Source organism: Mytilus trossulus, chromosome 5 (assembly GCF_036588685.1).
Source record: "Mytilus trossulus isolate FHL-02 chromosome 5, PNRI_Mtr1.1.1.hap1, whole genome shotgun sequence".
Taxonomy (NCBI): Eukaryota; Metazoa; Mollusca; class Bivalvia; order Mytilida; family Mytilidae; genus Mytilus; species Mytilus trossulus.
The window spans coordinates 1,168,321-1,189,786 of NC_086377.1; the positions used below are offsets into that span (position 1 = coordinate 1,168,321).

At 34.5% G+C, this 21,466-nt stretch overlaps 2 protein-coding genes across 6 annotated transcripts in view; one reads left to right on the forward strand and one right to left on the reverse strand.

The window, feature by feature from the left end:
• Positions 1 to 3,988: 3,988 nt before the first annotated feature.
• On the reverse strand, positions 3,989 to 14,280 carry LOC134718444 (uncharacterized). Its single transcript, XM_063580958.1, has 3 exons — positions 14,152 to 14,280; positions 11,773 to 11,964; positions 3,989 to 10,182 (listed from the first exon to the last, which is right to left on the reverse strand). The coding sequence occupies exons 2-3, from the start codon at positions 11,959 to 11,961 to the stop codon at positions 4,282 to 4,284; spliced, it is 6,090 nt and encodes a 2,029-aa protein (XP_063437028.1). The 5' UTR covers positions 11,962 to 11,964; positions 14,152 to 14,280; the 3' UTR covers positions 3,989 to 4,281.
• Positions 14,281 to 14,510: 230 nt separating this feature from the next.
• LOC134718445 (protein hinderin-like) overlaps positions 14,511 to 21,466 on the forward strand; it is a 36,650-nt gene continuing 29,694 nt past the window's right edge. For 3 of the 5 annotated variants that reach the window (XM_063580961.1, XM_063580960.1, XM_063580959.1), the window contains exons 1-3: positions 14,511 to 14,594; positions 18,385 to 18,426; positions 20,163 to 20,284. In XM_063580961.1, the coding sequence (XP_063437031.1) occupies positions 14,552 to 14,594; positions 18,385 to 18,426; positions 20,163 to 20,284 (207 nt within the window). In that variant the 5' untranslated portion in view covers positions 14,511 to 14,551. Of the gene's footprint in view, positions 14,652 to 17,819; positions 17,937 to 18,384; positions 18,427 to 20,162; positions 20,285 to 21,466 lie in introns of those variants that run through there. The other 2 variants (XM_063580963.1, XM_063580962.1) reach the window with 2 other exon arrangements.

Here is a 21,466-nt window from a genome sequence, read left to right on the forward strand (position 1 = left end):
CAATATGTTATTTACCATGTATACGGACTGTAAAATATAACTTCTTACCGTTTTAATGTCTCTCCAAGTTGAACTCTTGGTTCTGTCCAATTATCTCACATAAAACGCTACTTTTTATACCTACACCTGCATATTTGTGGCATCCGGGAAAACAATTCTCTCAGACTTTAGGCCTCCAGTATGGTAATAAAACTCTGATCGTTTTGTAGTAAATGCGACCTGCTTGTTCCTCTTTCGCATCGTTTTTTTTTCCTCGGCTAATATCTCCAACGCCTGTACGTATAATAAACATAGCAGCAACTGCATATATACCTATGTGACCAACTTCAATTCGACGTAACCATGGTAACCGCGAGCACCTTCGATACTTATACATTTAAATGCCAAACTTTATATAGTACAATTAAACCTCACCCGTAAAAACTGCCAAAACTTTCCTCGTGCCTTATGCACCTAACATCAAATTTATAAATAGTACATACTGTTACAAAACCAGTATCCGAACTAGTTATACTAGTTCCCATCAATACAAATAGCAAACGGGAAAAAAACCCATTTCAAACGAAATAAAATACATATTTCAAGACTGAAATTTATTTATAGATCTTGTCTTGCTGATCACTTTTGCTTATAAGTTGCTCGACGATTTAAGCCTTGCAAACTTATTTGTAAATCTTTTCTTGCTGATCATTTTTACTAAATAAAGTTTTTCTCTATCTTTTATAGTTTTACAGATTGAGGTAACCATGAATTAAATTATATGCGGTATTCAATGAAACTGGGTGCTATACCTAACCTCAGGTTAGAATACCTTAAACTTAAAAAAGACCCAATAATTTCAAACGCAACATTTACCAGCACCTTAAAAAGCAGAAGCACAATCATCCTCTTAAATATCTATATTTAAACAGTTCAACGTTTAGAAGTAGTAAATAAGAAGCCTGGGAATCTCATTCAAAGTTTAATCGATCATGGAAAATAATTGAATTACATTGGTTTAAAATAAAGTCTTATCTATCGATCTTAATAATATAATGGGAATTTGTAATATACCAAGAACCGATTCTGACAACATTTTAGATATTGTTTGTGAAACTTCGTAAAAACCGGTCTCATGGGCGTAGAATAAATCAAAATCAAAGGAAAAAAAGAGGGAGATGATTACAAAAGGACATTCGTTATTGTTAAAATAGTGTGATAAAAGAGGTAGAAAAATACCAAAGGGACATTCCAATACGTCAAAATAACCAACAATGTCACAAACACCACATAACATGGGACGAAATAACATTAAACAGTTTTCTACTCATTTGTTGGAACTGTTGTGTTACTCATCTACTAGTATATGATATCTATCTACAATTGAGTGTCAAATTTTTTGATTCAAGCGCCACTGGTGAATGTTATTTGAACGAAACTTTTGTCTGGTGTACCAGAATAGAAGCCTAGTTTAATCAGCATTTTAATATAGCTTAACAAGAGAGGCAGACGGTATCAAAGGGATATTCAACCGTATAAAAGGATGGAAAAACTAGCAATGCAATAGCAAAAAAACCCACATAAAAACAGACTAACAGCAATATAAATCATATACAATACACAACATAGAAAAACTAAAGACTAAGCAACAAGAACCTCACCAAAAACCCGGGGAGATCTTAGAGGTTCAGGTTTGATACTCATATCCGGATGTACATGTTAAAATAATAAATTCAGACTGCACTTCTTTTCAAAAGTTCAACATCAAATTACAGGACAAATACGGGGCGCCGAATGGGACTCTTGTGGTTTTGTACAAAATTCAATTCTGTCATAACAAAATCATTTTTGTCTTACAAAACTATGTGCTACAGACTTGTTTCGTGAGAACTTCAATTTTGTGATGACAAAATTCATTTGTGTAGACAAAATTCATTTTTGTCATGACAAAATTCATTTTTGTAGACAAAATTCATATTTGTCATGACAAAAGTCAATTTTGTCTAAAAGGTATGCAAATATAAACATATTTGCATACAAAATTGACTTTTTTACCCGATATGGAAATAAAATCACAAAAGTCAATTGTGTGAGGTAAGATTCAATTTTGTGAGACAAAATTGACTTTTGTGAGACAAAATTCAATTTTGTGAATTTTGTTGAGACAAAAGTCAATTTTGTCAATTTTGTTGAGACAAAAATCAATTTTGTCAATTTTGTTGAGACAAAAGTCAATTTTGTTAATTTTGTTGAGACAAAAGTCAATTTTGACAATTTTGTTGAGACAAAAGTCAATTTTGTGACCACAAAATTCATTTTTGTGACGACAAAATTCAATTTGTAACAACAAAATTGACTTTTATGAGACAAAATTGACTTTGGTGAGACAAAATTGACTTTCGTGAGACAAAAATCAATTTTGTTGAGACAAAATTCAATTTTGTCAATTTTGTTGAGACAAAAGTCAATTTTGTCAATTTTGTTGAGACAAAAGTCAATTTTGTCAATTTTGTTGATCACATTGGTCAATTTTGTCTCACAAAAGTCAATTTTGTCAATTTTGTCTCACAAAAGACAATTTTGTGTAACAAAAGTCAATTTTGTGTAACAAAAGTCAATTTTGTGTAACAAAAGTCAATTTTGTGTAACAAAAGTCAATTTTGTGTAACAAAAGTTAATTTTGTGTAACAAAAGTTAATTTTGTGTAACAAAAGTTAATTTTGTGTAACAAAAGTCGATTTTGTATGCAAATGAGTTCACAGAAACCAAACTAAACTAATTTCAATACAAAGTTGACTTTTGTCGCCCAATTTTCAAATTAGGTAACAAAAGTCAAGTCTGTGTAACAAAAATGAATTTTGTCATGACAAAAGTGACTTTTGTCCGCTGATAGATAATTTTGTATGACAAAATTTTAAATTTGTAGTATGATACAAATTTTGTTAAACTGAACTCATTTTTGTTGAACAAAAGTCACTTTTGTCCGTACAAAATTGAATTTTGCGTACAAAACCACAAGAGTCCCATTCGGCGCCCCGTAACAAAAGCATTATAAACAAAATAACATTAATATACCACAGGGACAATGCAAACAGAGGGACAACAAACACCTTGGTTAGAAAAGTCAAACAAAGACAATGGAAGACAAATTGCAACAAATGTGGCATTTTTCAACCATTTTGACATTAAAATCACTCACAGGCTCATACCAGAGCTCTCAACTCTCCCCTGTATTATAGATCAACATCTCATATTAGAACGTTCAACTCTGTTCTTAACTCTCAATCAACGTCTCAAACTAGAACTCTCAACCCTTCTTCATTCTCAATTTATGTCTCAAACTAGAACTCTAAACTCTCTCCTTCATTCTCAGTGAACGTCTCAATCTAAAACTCTCAATTCTCTCCTTAATTCTCAATCAACGTCTCAAATTAGAACTCTCAGCGCTCTACTTAATTCTCAATCAACGTCTTAAACTAGTTCTCTCAACTTTCTCCTTTATTCTCAGGTACCAGGCTTATTATTTGATACTAGTACTTTAGACGAGCGCTACACAAGACTCATCAGTGAGGCTCATATCAAAATAGTTAGAAAGCCAAACAAGTATAAAGTCGAAGAGCATTGAGGATCCATAATTCCAAAACGTTTTGCCAAATACGGCGACGGTAATCCATGCCTGGGGTAATCCTTAGTATTTCGAATAATTCATTCTTTTGCAAACAGAAAATTTATAAAAATGAACATATAATTGATATTCATGGCAACACCGAAGTGCTGATTACTGGCCTAGTGATACCCTCGGGAACGAAATGTCCACCAGGTGTGGCATTGACCCAGTTGGGTGAATATTTATCAAAGCTACCAGACTGTTAATTGGATACGCCAGACGCGCGTTTCGTCTATATAAGACTTTCAACTATCCCCTTTTATTCTGGTTCAACTAATTAAACTATGTATGTCAACTATCTTTAAATTTTACGAATCAAATTGATACTCTCAACCCTTTTTTTTAATTTTTGATCAACAGATACAACTAGATTTCTCAATTTGATCTTATTCTCGATGATTTCTCAATGATTTCTCAATAATTTCTCAAGTGTCCTTTTTATTATTTATTCTCGTTGATTTCTCAATTGTCCTTTTCATTATGTATTCGCGATGATTTCCGAATTGTCCTTTTCAGTATTCATTCTCGATTTACGGATTAACAAGAAGGTAAGTGAAATTAAAACCATGTATGTTTGAACAGCTTTTTTTTCTAAGACATAAAAGTCAATTATAATTTTAGTCACACAATTTGGATTAATGTCGAAAATGAATTTTTTGTTTAGTTTTCTTCCCAGATACACTCTTTGTATGAGGCTTCTCGTACTTCCTTGTAAATTCCGGCTGTGTCACCGAAACCATGTTGAACTCTTGTGAACTTAGTATTGGGGCATCGTACGCATGAAACCATCGTGTCCAAATCTCTGACTTTTTAAGTGTTTCACTGTTCCCAACAACAATCAAACCAAACCTCGCTCTGGTTAAAAGAACATTGAGTCTACATCTGTCGTCGGAAAACCCCAATTTTCCTTGTTTGTTTGATCTAACGGTTGATACTACTATGACGTCATTTTCACATCCCTGGTAACCATCGACTGTATTCACGCTTACACCGCGAGCTGTCAATTTGTTCTTGATACATTTAACTTGTCCTTGGTAAAACGTCAATATGGTGATTTGCTTTATTGACAATGCCTCTATTCGCCCTTCATACTTTTTTGAATACCAATCCACATCTTTGTCACTGACACGAAGTAATGTTTCTATGACGTTGTTTATAACTATTGCTTCGTCGTCGTTATTGTATGATGACCCAATTGATTTTTCGTAACCGGTTGAATCTATGAAACATACAGGTTTCGTCAAATCTGGCCATTTAAATACGAAACTAGGGAAACATTTAACTGAGTCATGTGAAAATAACTGGTTGTCATAGAACTCACGAGACGGAAATTTTAGAAGTTCCGGATGCATTCTATACTGCGTATCTAGGGTAATACTCGGAACTCCATTACATCTGTTCAATCTGTGGAAAAGTGTATTTGACAAATATGATACATCCGGTAAGTCTCTAGATTCTTCAGTTATATAATCATGTGATTGTGTCACGAATGGCGAAAGCTGCATTGAATCTCCAATCATAACTAAATGTTTACATCCATGAACGAGACTACAAAGAAGTGTGGTCTCCTTAGTAACGGAAGCTTCGTCGACAAGAACAAAATCAAATCTGAGCTTCGCTAGAAGTCTATCACCAACAGAAGCACAAGTTGCGAGTATGACAGTTGATTTTTCTAAAACTTCCAAATATAATTCTGTATTACGTTGTTCTTTTCCAGTTTTATCTTTGATTGTCATACTTCTTTCATCCATTGTAGCTATTCTATTTACTTGTCCTTCTAATGAAATCTCGTACAAATCTCGTGCTATTCCTTCTTGTGTTCCTACCCTTACGATGAATTCTTTATTTCGTAATGTTCGTGCTATATTATCAATAGCTAGGTTTGTTTCTGCTATAATGAGTAAGTGCTTGTACCTTTCGAGCCTGACCAGCTTCTCAATGATACTACAGGCAACTGTGGTTTTCCCTGTACCTGGAGGTCCCGTTATACAGCACACTGTTTCCTTAAGCGCGGTTTCTATGGCAAGTGTTTGTTTGTCGATGCACTTTGAGGACCATTCGACACTTCCTACATCCCTTTGATAAAGTGACGCATTGGAATGTCTCAATGCAGGTGATATTTCGTCCTTACAAAACTGTTCATTGTGAAGTGGTGATGTTTCAGGATGAAATCCAGGAAATGTTAAAAGCGAGAAGAGAGGTACATTCACATTTGTTTCAATGTCTTTCTCCATAATTTGAAAAGCTTTAACAATACGCTGGTATGTAATAATGTTTGAAATTACATCAATCTTCCACAATTGAAGTCGTTCAGCTTCGAGAGATTGTTGAACTGTATCTGGGAGTCTACCAAATATTTTCACCTCAACGAAAAATGGCGCCTGTGTAACTTTTATAACTAGTCCAATCAATGCGTACGATGTACATTTAAGATTTTTATCTGTATCACGATGTCTCAATAATGTTACAAACTGTCCTTCATAAATCTTTGGAATGTAACTGAGGGCATTTGATCGATATAATGTTACAACTTCGTCGTGTTCAGAACTTCCTTCTAGGCTGTAGCCCTTATGTTTGTCAAGTTTTAGGTTACATACACCTTCAGCGAGTCCGGTATCTCCTTCTAGGTTGTAGCCTTCATGTTTGTCAAGTTTCAGGTTACATACACCGCTAGGGTTCAAACTATTCAAAGGGTTCTGTTCTAATAGTTTTTGTAATTTGTTTATAGAGTGGATAAGTTCTAGACAGTGAAGTCTACTGTTGTGTATGATATACCTCAGTTTCAGACTTTGATCGTTTGACAGCGTCGATGTCAGATTGTGACGTAAGGTTATTTTTGTTAATCCGTCTATAAACCGCAAAGCCAAATCCATACCAATGTACCAAAATAGTTGCCAATGGTTTAATATTTCAAGGAATCTCTGGACTGTTATTTCATTTTCGTCGATATATAAAAACTGTCCTGCCACACTGTGGAGATTTAATCTACAAAGCAATTCAGCAATGTAAAGTCTTTTCATCGTGTCTTTTGCAATTTGATTAATAGAAACAGAAAAGTGAAGACTTTCATTAATTTTCATAGGTACATTTCGTCCAGTTGTCCTGTGAATGAAATTAATCAACAGTATAACAAACAGATCAACAACAGTATTGTTAGTTTCTTGATCCTCGAAATTCATTTTGGAAAGAAGATGATCGAAGTCATACATATTGCACCGATCTGCTGCCAGCTTAAGATGAACTAGGATCTCTTCTGTGGTAACGTGATCTTGAATACTTGTATTTGATTGGTCTAACAATGAATCTAGGTCAAAGTATTGTTCCTTATCATCAAGATCTTCTACATCTGTTTGTTCTTCATAGGGGAAGTCTCCGGATGCATCTATGACGTCATAATACGCTGTGTTTTCCGGATCATCATTTCGAACAAAAGCCTCAACTGAAGTCAGAAGAGTTTTATTGAGTAATGGATGCGGACGTTCATTACTGTAAATATTCCTGTAAAATCGAGATAAGTCTACACTCAATGCATTTCTATTCTCTTCACAACACAAGTTTCCTCCAATTTTTCTAAGATCTGACGCCTTGAGGAAAACAAATGTTTGGGTACGTTCTCTGTTGCGATATATCTGTAGCGTATCGTCAGTCAAATCCATGTAATAACCTTCCCCAACTGTATACCTGTATTTATATCCAAAATTCTTTGAAAAGAACACTACAGAAAGGGAACCAGGGGATATATATTGTTCCATTCCTTGCTGCGGCTTATACAGAAATTGTAAAACAATAACAATGTCATCGGGTAGCCCTAACATAACACATGAATTGTCAAAACTGGTAATGGCTTTCACTAAATGGTGCCAGTTCAATTCGGAATTCTCTTTTTCGTAAAACAATGTCCATGGAGTACTTGAGGAATGCATGTTAAACCATTCTAAATCATCTTTTTTCAGCAACTTGGACCTTCTCATCGAATTTTGAATGATATCCGTTGGTACCCCTAGATTTGATGCATATCTCTTCTCTTCCAATGAGAACTGTGAAAAGTCAATGTATTGTACATACTTATTGACGAATGAATCACAAATGTCTCCGTCCGAATCATTCACATTTTCTGCTTGAATCCATGCAAAACGAAATTTGTCGAATTCTTTAATCTTAGACTGATGTTCGTCTAATATTTCCTCTACTAAATCATCAGAAAGATTTGGTAAATTAGGTTTCAAGTTAGAACTCTCATCCTGGTTTCCGGTTGAATCAAGGTGTGACATGACGTCAGACACAAAACCATGTCTGAAGGCTTCCCTGAACTTTTCACTATTTGTTTCCATTGTTTGCCATATAAACTTCCGTTTAGATGAGTTGTCACCTGGTGGTTGCAATGCTAATGGGATCCTAATCGGCGCTCCCGTTTTGGCCGCATCAATTACTCTTGAAAACATCATCCCGAGTTGTGCACATTTGTCTGACATCATACCTTCTCTATCTGACCATGCTCGGATATATTTTGCGACTGTATTAGTCATGATTTGTGCTTCATTTTGCTGAGAGAAGTATGAAATCATTTTTTCCACTGTAACACGACCTTCCGGTTTCGACTGAGCTGCCGGATAATCGTACGGCTGGTGTGTTACGGGTGGAATCAAATTTTCGTCCCAACAAACAAAAAACATGTCACCATCTAGATCTGATCCTGCCGTCTCATTTGGGTGGGGTCGTGGGCCTCGTATTGGAAAAACAATACAATCTACTAGATGACTTAATTTTGATAACTCCGGTTTATCCATGTCCGAAACTGCTTTCAATACCCGGATGTCGCCAAGGAGATAACAAGGTGACTTACAAACAACAACTGGGCCGCTTACGTTCTTTACATGACCGTTGGTAGTTGCAGTTACTCGAACATAGCATTCTCCATATTCTAGAATGCCATATGGGTCGCACACACCAAAAATGTACCTTGATTTCGGTACAACAATTCTAATTTTCTTTGCCTTTTTACTGATGGAAAGCTGTGCTTGCAGTTTCTTAAGTTCTTTCATTTCTTCACACGGGACCAAATTCATCTTCCCAAGGTCAATAACAACTCTGGCTAAGTCTGATTTCTTTTGCCACTGAAGAATGCAAATGGATGCTTCTAAATTAACAGTCATCCCTCGCAAACGTTCAAACTGTGCAGTCTGAAAATCTGTAAATATTTCATCTGGAACACCAAGCCCAGACAAAAGGGCAATGTATTGCTGATTTAAATGACCAAATGTGAATGGCTTTGAATACTCACAAATACCAAGCCGAGGATGTGCTGAAGTTTCGAATTTTATCATCGATGGCCTGATTTTTATACTTTGTCCCTTTATTTCTTTACACAGTGTCAAAACACCTTTATAACCTTGCAAGCGTATTTTGAATACAGACGGGGGTATTATTAAGTCCGTGTTATCTATACGGTTTATTTCGTCGGTCACACGCTGTGCCATTTCCAAACCTATCGATCCACACCCATCAGTAAAGTTATATCTTTTACAATCACTTACAATGTCATCTTCGAGTATTATTTGATCGCTTTGAATCTCTATGCTTGTCATCATCACTTCCGAAAAAAGAAGCCCAAATCTCGCCATTCGTTTTGAAACGGCACTTTGATCGAAGTCGCCATTTTGTTGAATAATCGACGTCACTTCCTGTTGTGTTCCCTGCCACATAAAACATTTCCTTTGCTTTAGTCCTTCGCTACTGCAACCCAGATATACATAATTTAAACCGTTTACAGTAACCGTGCCAATTAACATTTTCTTGACAATTTCAGTCCGAACGCTAACAATAAAATATAGCTGAACCATTTTTTCCCTTGCGTGTGGATATCTTGTAATAAATCTGTTTGTACGGCCTTCTTGAATGATGACCCAGTCATTTGTATAAGTGTCTTCTTTAATGTTAATAGTTCGTATAGCAATTCTTTCGTCGTTCTTTCTCATTGGTTTAATAAACAGGAAGTTTGTTGTCACGTGATCACTGTCTTCGGTAGTTCTATGTCTGATAGGCTTCTTCTTGTCCTTCTTCCGAAAACGTGACGTATCAAGAGGAAAAGTGTATTTTTTGACAGCATATTTAATAAGCTCAATCCTTGATTCATTGGTATTGGTCTTATTTAACGGTGTGTCTTCTTTGAACTGTTCATGTGCACCTGTTTCACAATAACCGAGTTTTAGATAAGGTATCGAGTACATTGTTATGATTGTGTGGTATTTCTCAGTCTGGTCATTTTGTTGACTTCCTGTTGCTTTCGGACGGTTATTTCGAAGGATTCGGTCTTGATTGGTACTTGCTCGGCCAATACTACGGATGTCTTGTTGGTAAGGTAACATAAACACAAGGGAAGACTGACATTGTTGAACTAACTGACCAACTTTACTGCTTCTATCGAGGAGATTCTGAAAACCATATCCATCAAGGGAGACTACCGCGTCAGCTAAGATATCAATGATCCCATACATTACTACATAATCTTTGGTATCGTTACCATGGCATTTTCTAAGCTATAAAAGAAAAAAGAAATCAAATTTTACACTTTCCTTTTTATGTCATACAAATAATACATAAATTAATTTATTTAACATATTAATATGCAAAATTATTCCTACTGCGAATGAAATACACATAAAAGTGTTTCTAAAAATACCTCCTCTCCTATATTTCCATAAACGACTAAAATATAAACGTTAGTTCTGTCATTAAACTGTTGAATCTATAATTTTTAATACCATAATACCGGTATGTATGGAAACGTTTTATTTTCAGACTATTGTTTCGTTTTGTTTTGAGAACTACTGTGTTTGTGGTGTTCGTCTGGGTTGTATGTCTGCTCATATTTGTTTCAACAAAATGATGGTTTTTGTCGAGACTGCAACACCAATGTCGCTGAATGAGCTGAAACATCAGTAATGTTTTCATACTTTGAAAACAGTAAATTTATAAAATATACTATACCATAGGTAAACATGATACTTTTAACACCGAAGTGGTGTGACTTACTACAGAATAAAAACGAATACATAAAACAACATCTGTGCCAATATTAAGGAAAAGATCAAAGTATGAAGCAATCCTTCTAGTATCAGTAGTATCCTTAATTTCAAGTTCATCTTGATATATGATATGTAAGTATTGGCTGAAATATGGGTCATTCAATGATAAAACATCATCAATACATCGGAAAGTAAAATTAAAGAATTTCGCCGCAAGGTGGTTTTTCTTTTTGTCTTTTAGAAGGTTCTGGATGAATTTTGCTTAATACGAGTACAAAAACAAATCGACCAGTATGGGTGCACAATTAGTACCCATTTGAATACCGAATGTTGGTTGAAATATAAATCCTTCAAACTCAACAAATATATTGCTGATAAAAAGGTCCAGCATTTAGATAAGATCATCTTCAGTATATTTTTTGGTAGATTCAGTGTGGTTCTTTAAAAAAATTGAATTATTGTTACCCAAATGAGAAATTTGTATCTTCGATTCTCATTTTTATAGAAAAGGCTCTATTTAATGAGAGAGTAACCATGACAAACTTTCGAGAAAAAAAAGTTTTTGATTTTCAGTGTTTTTAAATAGTCATAAAAGGACTATTTTTGGCAGATTGGCAGATATCAAATTAAGATACTTTTTAAAATTACAGTTTAAGGCCATCATGAAATAACTTTGCCAAACCTCTGTCCGTACATTGTTGCAACACATTTCTCTGAAACTCCCCGACCACTACGCTTCCTACTTCTTAACATTAAGGGGAACAGTTATCAAAGGTACCAGGAAAATATCAAAAGGATTCAGTGGCATTTACACCCAATAAGTCCAGGTAAATTCGGCAACAACGCTTACCAAAAACGAAAAAAAGGGCGACAGACAACAGTTAGCAGTCAAAAAAACACGAAAATTGAGTAACAAAAAACCCACTAAAACTATGAATGAACTCAGGTGATCACCACGGAAGGCAGATCCTGCTCCACCAATTTTATGACATCCGATGTCATTAAAAGAGCGTGATCTGCTTATCGTGGGTTCGTTGAGTTGCGCACGGCAAGTACAAATTCGGAGACAACTTATAAGTGTCATAACCTACAAATAAATACCTGTTCATGATGTTGTTCTATGACGTTTTCCCAGTACTGAACGGTTTTGTTATGTCCTCCATTGGTTCTTTCCTGTCTGCTATGTACTTCCGGTATAAGATCTGGCTTCTTCTTGGTTGCTTTTTTGAAATCCTTCAATAAATACGTCTTCTCTTCCTGGTTATCTCCACAGAAATAAACTAGCACCATGTTCTATAGAAAAAAATAATACATTGTCAATAGACAATAGAATTATTTAGAACAGCTATGACTATTTTCGGAAAATTATACACAACTGTCCTTGGTTAGCATGGTTAGGGAAGGGTAGGGATCCCGCGAATATTTGTTAACCCCGCCAAATTCTGTATGTATGTGTCTGTCCCAAGTCAGGAGCCTGTTATTCAGTTGTTGTCGTTTATTGCTGTGTTACATATTATAAGAAAAAACCTATCCATTTTTATTTTAATATGCACGGTCAAAATCTTGAGCCAGTTAAAAATGCAAATTATCTGGGCATAACTATATCATCAAATAATTTAAAATGGAACAAAAACATCCAGAACATGACATCAAAAGCAAATAAGGCCCTTGAATTCATCAGAAGAAATCTTAAAATAAACTCAGGTACCATCAAAGACCGAAATATCCAGCCATTATAATACAGAAACTAGAACACTGCTATGTATGTTCTGAATACCATTCCAATATACTGAAAGTGTAACAAACATGCTTCACACACTTCACTGGCCAACATAATTTGCAAGAAAGAAGACTCAAAAGCCGTTTAAAAAGTGGTACCTAACACTACAGGGAGATAACTATGTAAAGTCAGCTAAACGTTTTAATTACATTGTGTTGTACAAGGAATATTAAGCTTCTCAATGATCAAAGTTGGTGTTTGCCAAATTGCTATATATAACCAGTGTAATTTTTCTGACAAAACGGTTGATTCAAAAATTTTTATATTTAAATATTTTTGTTAAAGGGTCAGAGTAAATACATGAAATACTTTGACAAAATTTTATGAAAATTAAACGAGCCAAATTAATTTTAGTGAAAGTGTTGGGTACCACCTAAAATATGTTCAATAGAGTTACAAAACAAAATTGCCATACCACATTTTGGCATACTAATTAAAAGTAAATCAAACACCCAGTCTAGCCACGAACAAATATACTGACAAATACGATGCAGCAAAGACAGTTTCAAATTTGTATTTGTCTTCCAGACAATAAAAGACTGGAACAAATTACCCGAACCAATAGCCTGCAGCAACACAACTGAGTGCTTCAAGGAGATACTCACTGGAGAATTTAAATTCTCCTCGACACTTACATCGAAATGCGCATCTGGTGCAACAAATTGGTACCATTGATTTTATTACTACCACTGGGTCGATGCCTCTGCTGGTGGACTATTAGTCCCCGAGGGTATCACCAGCCCAGTAGCCAGTACTTCGGTACTGGCATGAAAATACGGATTTATTGTGTTAATAAAATTTGCTGTTACAAAATATTAGAAATTATTATAAATTAAGGAATGTATCTCCCTCATGCAAAGCTCTGCTTCCTTTCTTGAATTTGACTATACTTTTTGGACCTTTTGGATTCTAGCTCTTCATCTTTTATATAAGCTTTGAACTTCAAATATTTTGGCCACGAGCATCACTGAGGAGACATGTTTTGTCGAAATGCGCATCTGGTGCAACAAAATTGGTACCGTTGATTTTATTACAAATACCTACATGTTTAATACTAGTATGTAGTATCTTGTTTTTATCTTATACCAAAAATTAAAAATAAAAAATTGAAATTATTATTAAATTAAAAAAAATATTTTTAATTATCATTAACAATTACGTTAAAACCAGCATGCTCCAGAAAGTAATCATCAACCGATTAATGTTTTTCTCTATATAAAGAAGAATTGTTTCGTATTTGTCATTTCGGTGCCTTTAAAGCTGACTGTGCAGTATTGGCTTTGCTCAATGTACAGTCTGCATGCACCGGGCAACGATAGAACTCTCAGATAGAACTACAAGTATCAAAGAACTTAATATACTCAGAAAGGTTACCATATCAAATACAGCTCCTAAATAGATACCTCTAGAAGGTTGGCATCGTCTATATTAAAAGTATTGACGGACCAGTGGCGGAATCAGCCCTTTGAAAAAAGGGGGGGTCCCAACCCAGGACAAAAAGGGGGGGGGGGGTGTTCAACTATATGTCCCCATTCAAATGCATTGATCGTCCAAAAAAGGAGGGTTTTAATCCCCGGAATCTTCCCATGGATCCGCTACTGCGGACTTACGTCTTCTGTAGTTCAGACTCAGTAAAAAGTAATAAAAAATCAGCTTTCATATGAACATATTTCATGTTGAAAACATATAATATTACTTACTCTCGATCGAAATATGTTACAACATTGTCAGTGTAAATAAACCTTGTATCCATCCATCGTAACACAACTTGTCAGTTTCTTTTCAAATCGGGATTTTCTGAAATCAGGCTAAGTCAGTGAAAGTGAAAGTACGATGACATCATGTGTAAGATGAAAGAGAAAGTAGACCCGTGTTCTTTTTTATGAGCAAGAAGATCTGAAAGACTAGCATCTCTTGATTGGCATCTCTGTATGATAAAATTAGTGGCAATAAAATATTTACTGTTCATATAAATTTCAGATGTGTTTTAAAAAAATAATAGCACACAAATACAGATGCATATCCTTTCCGTCTTCGAGTCCATGTTTTTCTGTACATATTACAACTTCCGGTTTGTCGGCGCTATGTTTTGATTTAGAAATGACATTGGATATGAAAAACAACGTATTCTGGTCAAATTTTGGTAAATGTGCATCCTATTAACGAAAAATTCGCATTTCAAAGGAAAAACGCGCATAAGGTTTGCATTGTTGAATTTCAGATGGTATGGAAAAGTCCAAGTTAGAAAAAGTGTTCGTGTCATAACATGTTTCCCTTCTACTTCTACTTCTTCTACTTCTACTATGTAATGACCACCTTCAACACGTTGAAGTTTACGTCACTTGTACTGCGCATTGCTTTGTGAAGATATATATACAGTGAAATATAACAAATTTGTGATAGTAAACAAAACAAAAAAAACAACAAAAAACAAAAACAAAAATTTTTTACATAGTGATAGTGCATATTTTTATTTTACTATTTTTAAATATTAAGATAAAACTATTTACACATGATGATTTTACGGGCTGTAGGTGTAGTTTGAGACGGCTACTTTGAACGACTCTATAGAATCGCTCATCACAATACTCAGGGGAAGGCTGTTCCAGATTTTAATTGTGCGTGGGAAAAATGATTGTTGTCTTATTTGTGTTCGGCAGGATGGAATTTGGTATGAGAGTGTGTGCATGTTCCTGGACTGTCTGAGCGGTTGAATTAATCTGTCTGTTTTTGTGATAGCAATGAGGTGATATGAAATTTTATAGAACATGACCAGGCGTGCATCAGTTCTTCTCTGTGCCAGGTCTCTCCATTTCAAATGATCTAGCATGTCACTAACGCTTGAAGTGTTTCTGTGTCGGTTAGTGACATATCTAGCAGCCCTTCTTTGTACTTTTTCTATCTTGTTAATATCCTCAGTAAAGTAAGGGTCCCAAACTGAACAGGCATATTCTAGTGATGGTCTGACTAAAGATTTATATGCCTGTTCCTTTACTGAGGTGGAACTGATGTTAAGATTCCTTCGAAGAAAACCTAGTGTGCTGTTGGCTTTATTACAGATGTTGTTAATATGACTGTGCCATTTTAAGTCTGATTGAATTGTCACACCTAGGTATTTTGCCTTATCAACATGTTCAAGAGTGTGGCCATGTAGAGTGTAATTATATACGAATGGATTTTTATTTCGGCTGATGGACATGACATTACACTTGTCAGGATGAAAAGCCATTTTCCATGTATTTTCCCAAATGCCTAGTGTGTTGAGGTCTTTTTGAAGGGTTTCGCAATCACTGTTTGATTTTATTACCAGATATGCAATGGTGTCGTCTGCAAATAGGCGTATGGTGGAATTTAGCCCAACTGGTATGTCGTTTATGTAAAATAAAAACAGACTTGGGCCCAGAACAGATCCTTGAGGCACTCCAGACTTTACAGGGACATAGCCTGAAGTCTCACCCTCTAGGATAACTGCTTGGGTACGACATGATAAGAAGCCCTGTATCCATGCATTTGTTTTCCCCTGTATCCCATAGTAGTTTAATTTGTGTGTTAACAAGTTATGACTGACTTTATCAAAAGCTTTGGAGAAATCCATTATAAGTACATCTGTTTGTTTTGAGTTTTCCATATTTTTAGTGACATCATCTACAAATTCCAAAAGTTGAGTTTCACAAGATCTGTTTTTTCGAAAGCCGTGTTGTAGGGGATACAGGATGTTATGTTTGTCTGCGTGTGTCATGATTGCGCTAACTACAATATGTTCCATAAGTTTACAACATATATACATGTCAAAGAAATAGGTCTATAATTCTCTGGATTATATTTGGAACCTTTCTTGTAGATGGGTGAAACATGTGCAGTACGCCAGTCAGTAGTGACTTCGCCAGTGTCTAATGATTTTTGATATATAAGGCATAGTATTGGTGAAATTTCATGTGCTAACTCCCTAAGGACACGTGGCTTAAGTTCGTCTGGTCCACTTGCCTTGGATGGGTTTAAATTTAGAAGAAGTTTTGAGATACCTTGGATGGTGATGTTTATGTCGGGCATGATAGGGTAAGCTGTTTTTTGTTGCATGTATTGATTGTTTTCAAATTCAGTAGCAGTGATTTTGTTTGGTTCTGAGAAAACTGATTGAAACTGAGTGTTGAGTGCATCAGATTTTTGTTTGGTGTCAGTTATAAGTTTCCTATTCTGCTTAAGTGATGTTATTCCACTGTAGTCAGTTTTCTTGCTTTTAATATAAGACCAAAATTTTTTCATGTTGGAAAATTTGTTTTCATCTGGTTTTGGTTTTACAATATTTTCAATGTATTGCCAGTATGATTGTCTGAGTTGTTTTTGTACCTGATGTTTAAAATGCTTAGACTTGTTTCTCATGTTGTCATTGCCAGACTTTTTCATCTTTTTATAAAGTCTGTCTCTCTTTTTCATTAATTTTCTTGTTTCAAGTGTTACCCATGGGGTTTTATTTTTTGTAGTTAGCTTTTTGTGTGGAATATGCTCACTGACTAGTTCATTGAGTTTTGTTTTGAATTCTAGCCACAGTTCATCAACAGTATGTGTTTTAACCTTTTCCTGTATGGTATGTTGTAAGTTGATTACTTCTTTTTTCAATGTTTCCCAGTTTGCCTTGTTGTAGATTGGCACATTTCTTGGTGTTTGTTTTAGCTTAGATCATTGTGTAGATGGTGTTAAATTAAATTCTATAAAGACAATGTCATGATCTGAGATTCCGGCATAATTTCAGTTCGTGGGACCTGGTTTGGTAAATTTGTGATCATGAGATCTAATATATTGTCCTTTCTTGTTGGATTTTCAATTAATTGTACCAAGCCTGTGTCATCCAAAGTATTTCCAAAATCATAATGTATGTTTTGGTGGGTTGATTTTGGTTTAAGTATTTTGTTTTTCCAATCCCACCCTGGGAGATTAAAATCTCCTCCAATTAATATAGCTGCATTTTTTATTTGAGTAGCTCTCCTAACTGATGTGTCAAACCACTTCATGCTTTGATCATCAGATGTTTTTGGGTTGTAAAAGGATGATATATATAGTGATCTGCTACCCTTAATTTCAATTTTGGCCCATACCATTTCACATTTATCATCAGGTGTAAGGTTTTCAACTTCCATCACTTATAAATTCTGATTTTATTGCAATGAGTACACCGCCACCCTGCTTGTTTTTTCTGTCTTTTCTGTATAGAGTGTACTCTTCAGGAAAGATTTCATTGTCTTTTATTGTAGAGTCGAGCCAAGTTTCTGTTCCGATTACAATATCAGGTTTAGTGCTATCAATTATATTTTGAATAAGGTGTTGTTTACGTTTTATAGACTGAAAATTGATGTGGCAGAGTCGTTTTTGGTCTCTGCATCAACTTAATTTGAATTCTTCTATATCCTTTCTATTTTGTTTTGACAAATCCTTTCATTCCTGTGATGAGTGTCATTCTGTAATCGCATTGAATTAGGCAGATGATAATGTACATGTCTTTTAAAAATATAGCATGATACAGCTCAGTACAAGCACAGGAGTTTCAAGGGAAGCTCTACTGTGATAGTCAAGATTAGCATATTTATACACCGTTATTGCTAAGATTTCAAACTCCTGCAGTACAAGTCAAATCGGGACCTGTAGAAAAAGTCAAATCGGCACCTACTTAAATCAGCATCTTGTCAAATCAGCACCTAGATTTGAAGTCAATTTGGCATCAGATTACTTTTTGATTAAATTGAATAATTCTGAAATTTATTTATACAGTGGAGACCCCGAAGTCTGCATGGTCGGTAATACCATGCATTAGCAGACTTCGTCACATCAACAAAGTAACACATGACACAAATGAAATAATTCTTGTTATTGTTTTAGCCTTCCGAAGGGATAAAAAAGAATAAAATTGTACATTGTATATTTATTGTTGTACATTGTAGATATGGACAGTAGTGGGGAATCTGCTGATGCTTACATACCAGGTAATGTATATATTTTTATGCCCCCGCTGTAGCAGAGGGGGCATTAAGTTTTACCCTTGTCTGTCTGTACACATAGGTCCATGTATATGTCCCAAAATTGGTTTCCGTTCCCTTACCTGAGTTTTCGTCAACCAAATATTATGAAACTTATATACAATGCTTATTATTGCAAAACAACTTCAAAATCTGTTAAAAAAGAAACAAAAATCCAGTACTTAACGTAACGTTTCCCATTTTGGTTCTGTTGTAGTGTTGTAAGGTATTTTATTTTTAATATATTTGATGTTATTGAAGTTATGACGACTGACGTCATATTCAATGAAAACTAAGAAACGCTATCATCAGGTAATATTTTTTCATATCAAAGAATAATTAAAAATGAAATTGTGTTTCTTCCTACGGTTCTATATTTTTTTTTACAATTTCAAATGTGACGTCACTCTGTGCGTTGAGGCTTTGGTAAACTCGGCTATTATTTTTATGTCCTCAGAGTTCTTACTAAGGTGATTCCATGAGTCCTGGATTCACTATTTTCAAAACTGGCGAGTACACAGAAGCAACAAGAATAAAATTATTTGTATAAACTGCTCTGTTAGGCCATGTAGACTAAAATATTACATTATATTGCAATAAAATATTTTCTTCTTTCTGTTGGACTCATCATGGCCAAAAATGATGAGTCCCTGGACTCGCCTTCAAAAATTCTTAGTGAGAACCTTATGACAGTGCTGGATTAGTTTGTTTTTTTATGTAATGTATCCGTTTTTATTCTGTAGTTAATCACCACTTCGGTTTTATCATGTATATCTATTATATAGTCATCGTATAAAATTTACTGTTTGCAAAAGTATGAATTATTCTAAATGATAAGGATATTCTTATCCCAGGCAGAAAACCCTAGCCGTATTGGGCACAACTTTTTGGAACTTTTGGTCCTAAGTGCTTCTCAATTTTATACTTGTTTTGGTTTTCAAACTTTTTTCATCTGAGCTTCACTGGTAAGTCTTGTGTGGACGAAACGCACCTCTGGCGTATTAAATTTTAAACCTGGTACCTTTTGTTAGCTATCATTCATGTGGTTTTCTGTCTTATATTTATATTTTTAAATATTTCATGTATGTTCTCATATTTATTTGTATTGTAGTCCTGTCATGTAATTTTGTCATTTTAATGTTATATTTAACATTGCCATAATAGCGGGGGGTTTGGCATGCCACAAAACAAGGTTCAACCCACCATTTTTTTCTAAAAAAATGTCCTGTACCAAGTCACAAAAATGGCCATTGTTATATTATAGTTTGTTTCTGTGTGTGTTACATTTTATTGTTGTCATAGTTGTGTTAACGTTTCTGTGGTGTCATTGTTCTCCTCTTATATTTGATGCATTTCCCTCAGTTTTAGTTTGTAACCCAGATTTGTTTTTTTTTCTCTATCTATATATGAGTTTTGAACAGCAGTATACTTCCATGACTACTGTTGCCTTTATTTACTAGACGGATAAATATATATTTTACTCAAAGTCTCATTACAAAGAGACCGGAAGAAGGAAGCAGATTTCTAGGCAAATGCTGGAAAATAAAAAAGTCTGAAAAAAAAGTTCACAATTTTGAGTTCATTAATAGTAGAATGATTTTTTTTATGGGATTTTTTTTTTTTTTTTTATTTAATTTTCTAAAGTAACAGGGGACAAGGTCTCCTTATTATTACAATATCATGAGTATGTTTTATATTTTTAGGTCTTTCTAAAAAAGGAAATCGACGTCCTCGTATCAGATGTAAGAAAACATTAGAAATAAAACCAAAGATTCCTGTAAAGCAGCCTCAGGTCGAGACCTACACACCAAGAATGAAACAAATGGTAATTTATTAAAATCCTTGCAGAAAACTGCTTAAAATACTATTGAGAAAAAAAATCTTCAAAAACTATGATAATGCTTAAAAGAAACACAACTCTCCCAAAACTTTATTACACAGCTTTATTACCATGATAATTAAACAATAAAAAACAAAAGTGATGTGTCAAGTTCAAAACCCAAAACACAGAAAACAGAACCAAATGACATTTCAGTAATGTTTATCCTTGTATCTTCTAACAGTTGTCTAGTTCATGATTTATAAAATTTTATCGTTTAATAACATGAGCAACATGAAGGGTGCCACATGTGGAGCAGTATCAGCTTATCCTTCTGGAGCACGTGAGATCACCCCCAGTTTTTCGTGTTGCTTAGTCTTTAGTTTTCTATGTTGTGTCTTCTGTAATATTATTTGTCTGTTTGACTTTTTATTGTTAGGCAGGGTGTTTTCAGTTTATTTTTTATCTGTGAGTTTGACTCTCCCTCTGGTATCTTTCTTCCTTCTTTTAGCTTGTTTTGTAGTTTTTGAAATCATCTTTTGTTCTTTTAATAGAGCACCTTACAATTAAAAGTGACAAAAAATTAAAAATACAGTAAAGCAACTATTTTCAGCTTGCGATTTATTTTATTGACTTTTGTTAGTACAACAATTTGTACAAAATAACAAACATAAATCTGGAATTAGTAAAACACAAATCTTCATTATATAATATATATACATGTATATATATATATGTGTAAATACTTCAAGAATTTAAGAAAATCATGTAAATTAATCACTGGGAAGTCAGTTGGAAATTTTGTAGCTCAAAATCAAGTATCTGTTAAAATAAGTTGGTTCACACAAAACTGTTCAGCTGCATAGAGAGTTGATATTAAAATATTATTACTAATAGAAATAACAAGATGTAGCATGATTGCCAATAAGACAACTCTCTGTCCATGTCACAACTAGTAAAAAGTAAACAATTAAATATCAAAGTATGGTCTTGGCTAATGCTTAACAGCAAGCTAGAAAAGGCCTCAAAATGACTAGTGTCCATATCGAACAATTCAAACAGTAAAAGTAAGTATTGTCTATATTAAGTTTGAGAAACCAGAACATGAAGAAATACTTCTGAACCAAATCAACAACCACTGAATAACAGCTTCCTGACAAAGGACAGGTGCAAACAAATGCAGCTGGT

What these genes read in the sequence shown, in the direction of transcription:
- LOC134718444 (XM_063580958.1), bottom strand. Translation starts at nt 11,961, where the DNA reads ATGGTGCTAGTTTATTTCTGTGGAGATAACCAGGAAGAGAAGACGTAT. An exon ending in TAGAACAACATCATGAACAG is followed by an intron (nt 10,183 to 11,772) that starts GTATTTATTTGT and finishes TTTCTTTTATAG; the next exon opens with CTTAGAAAATGCCATGGTAA.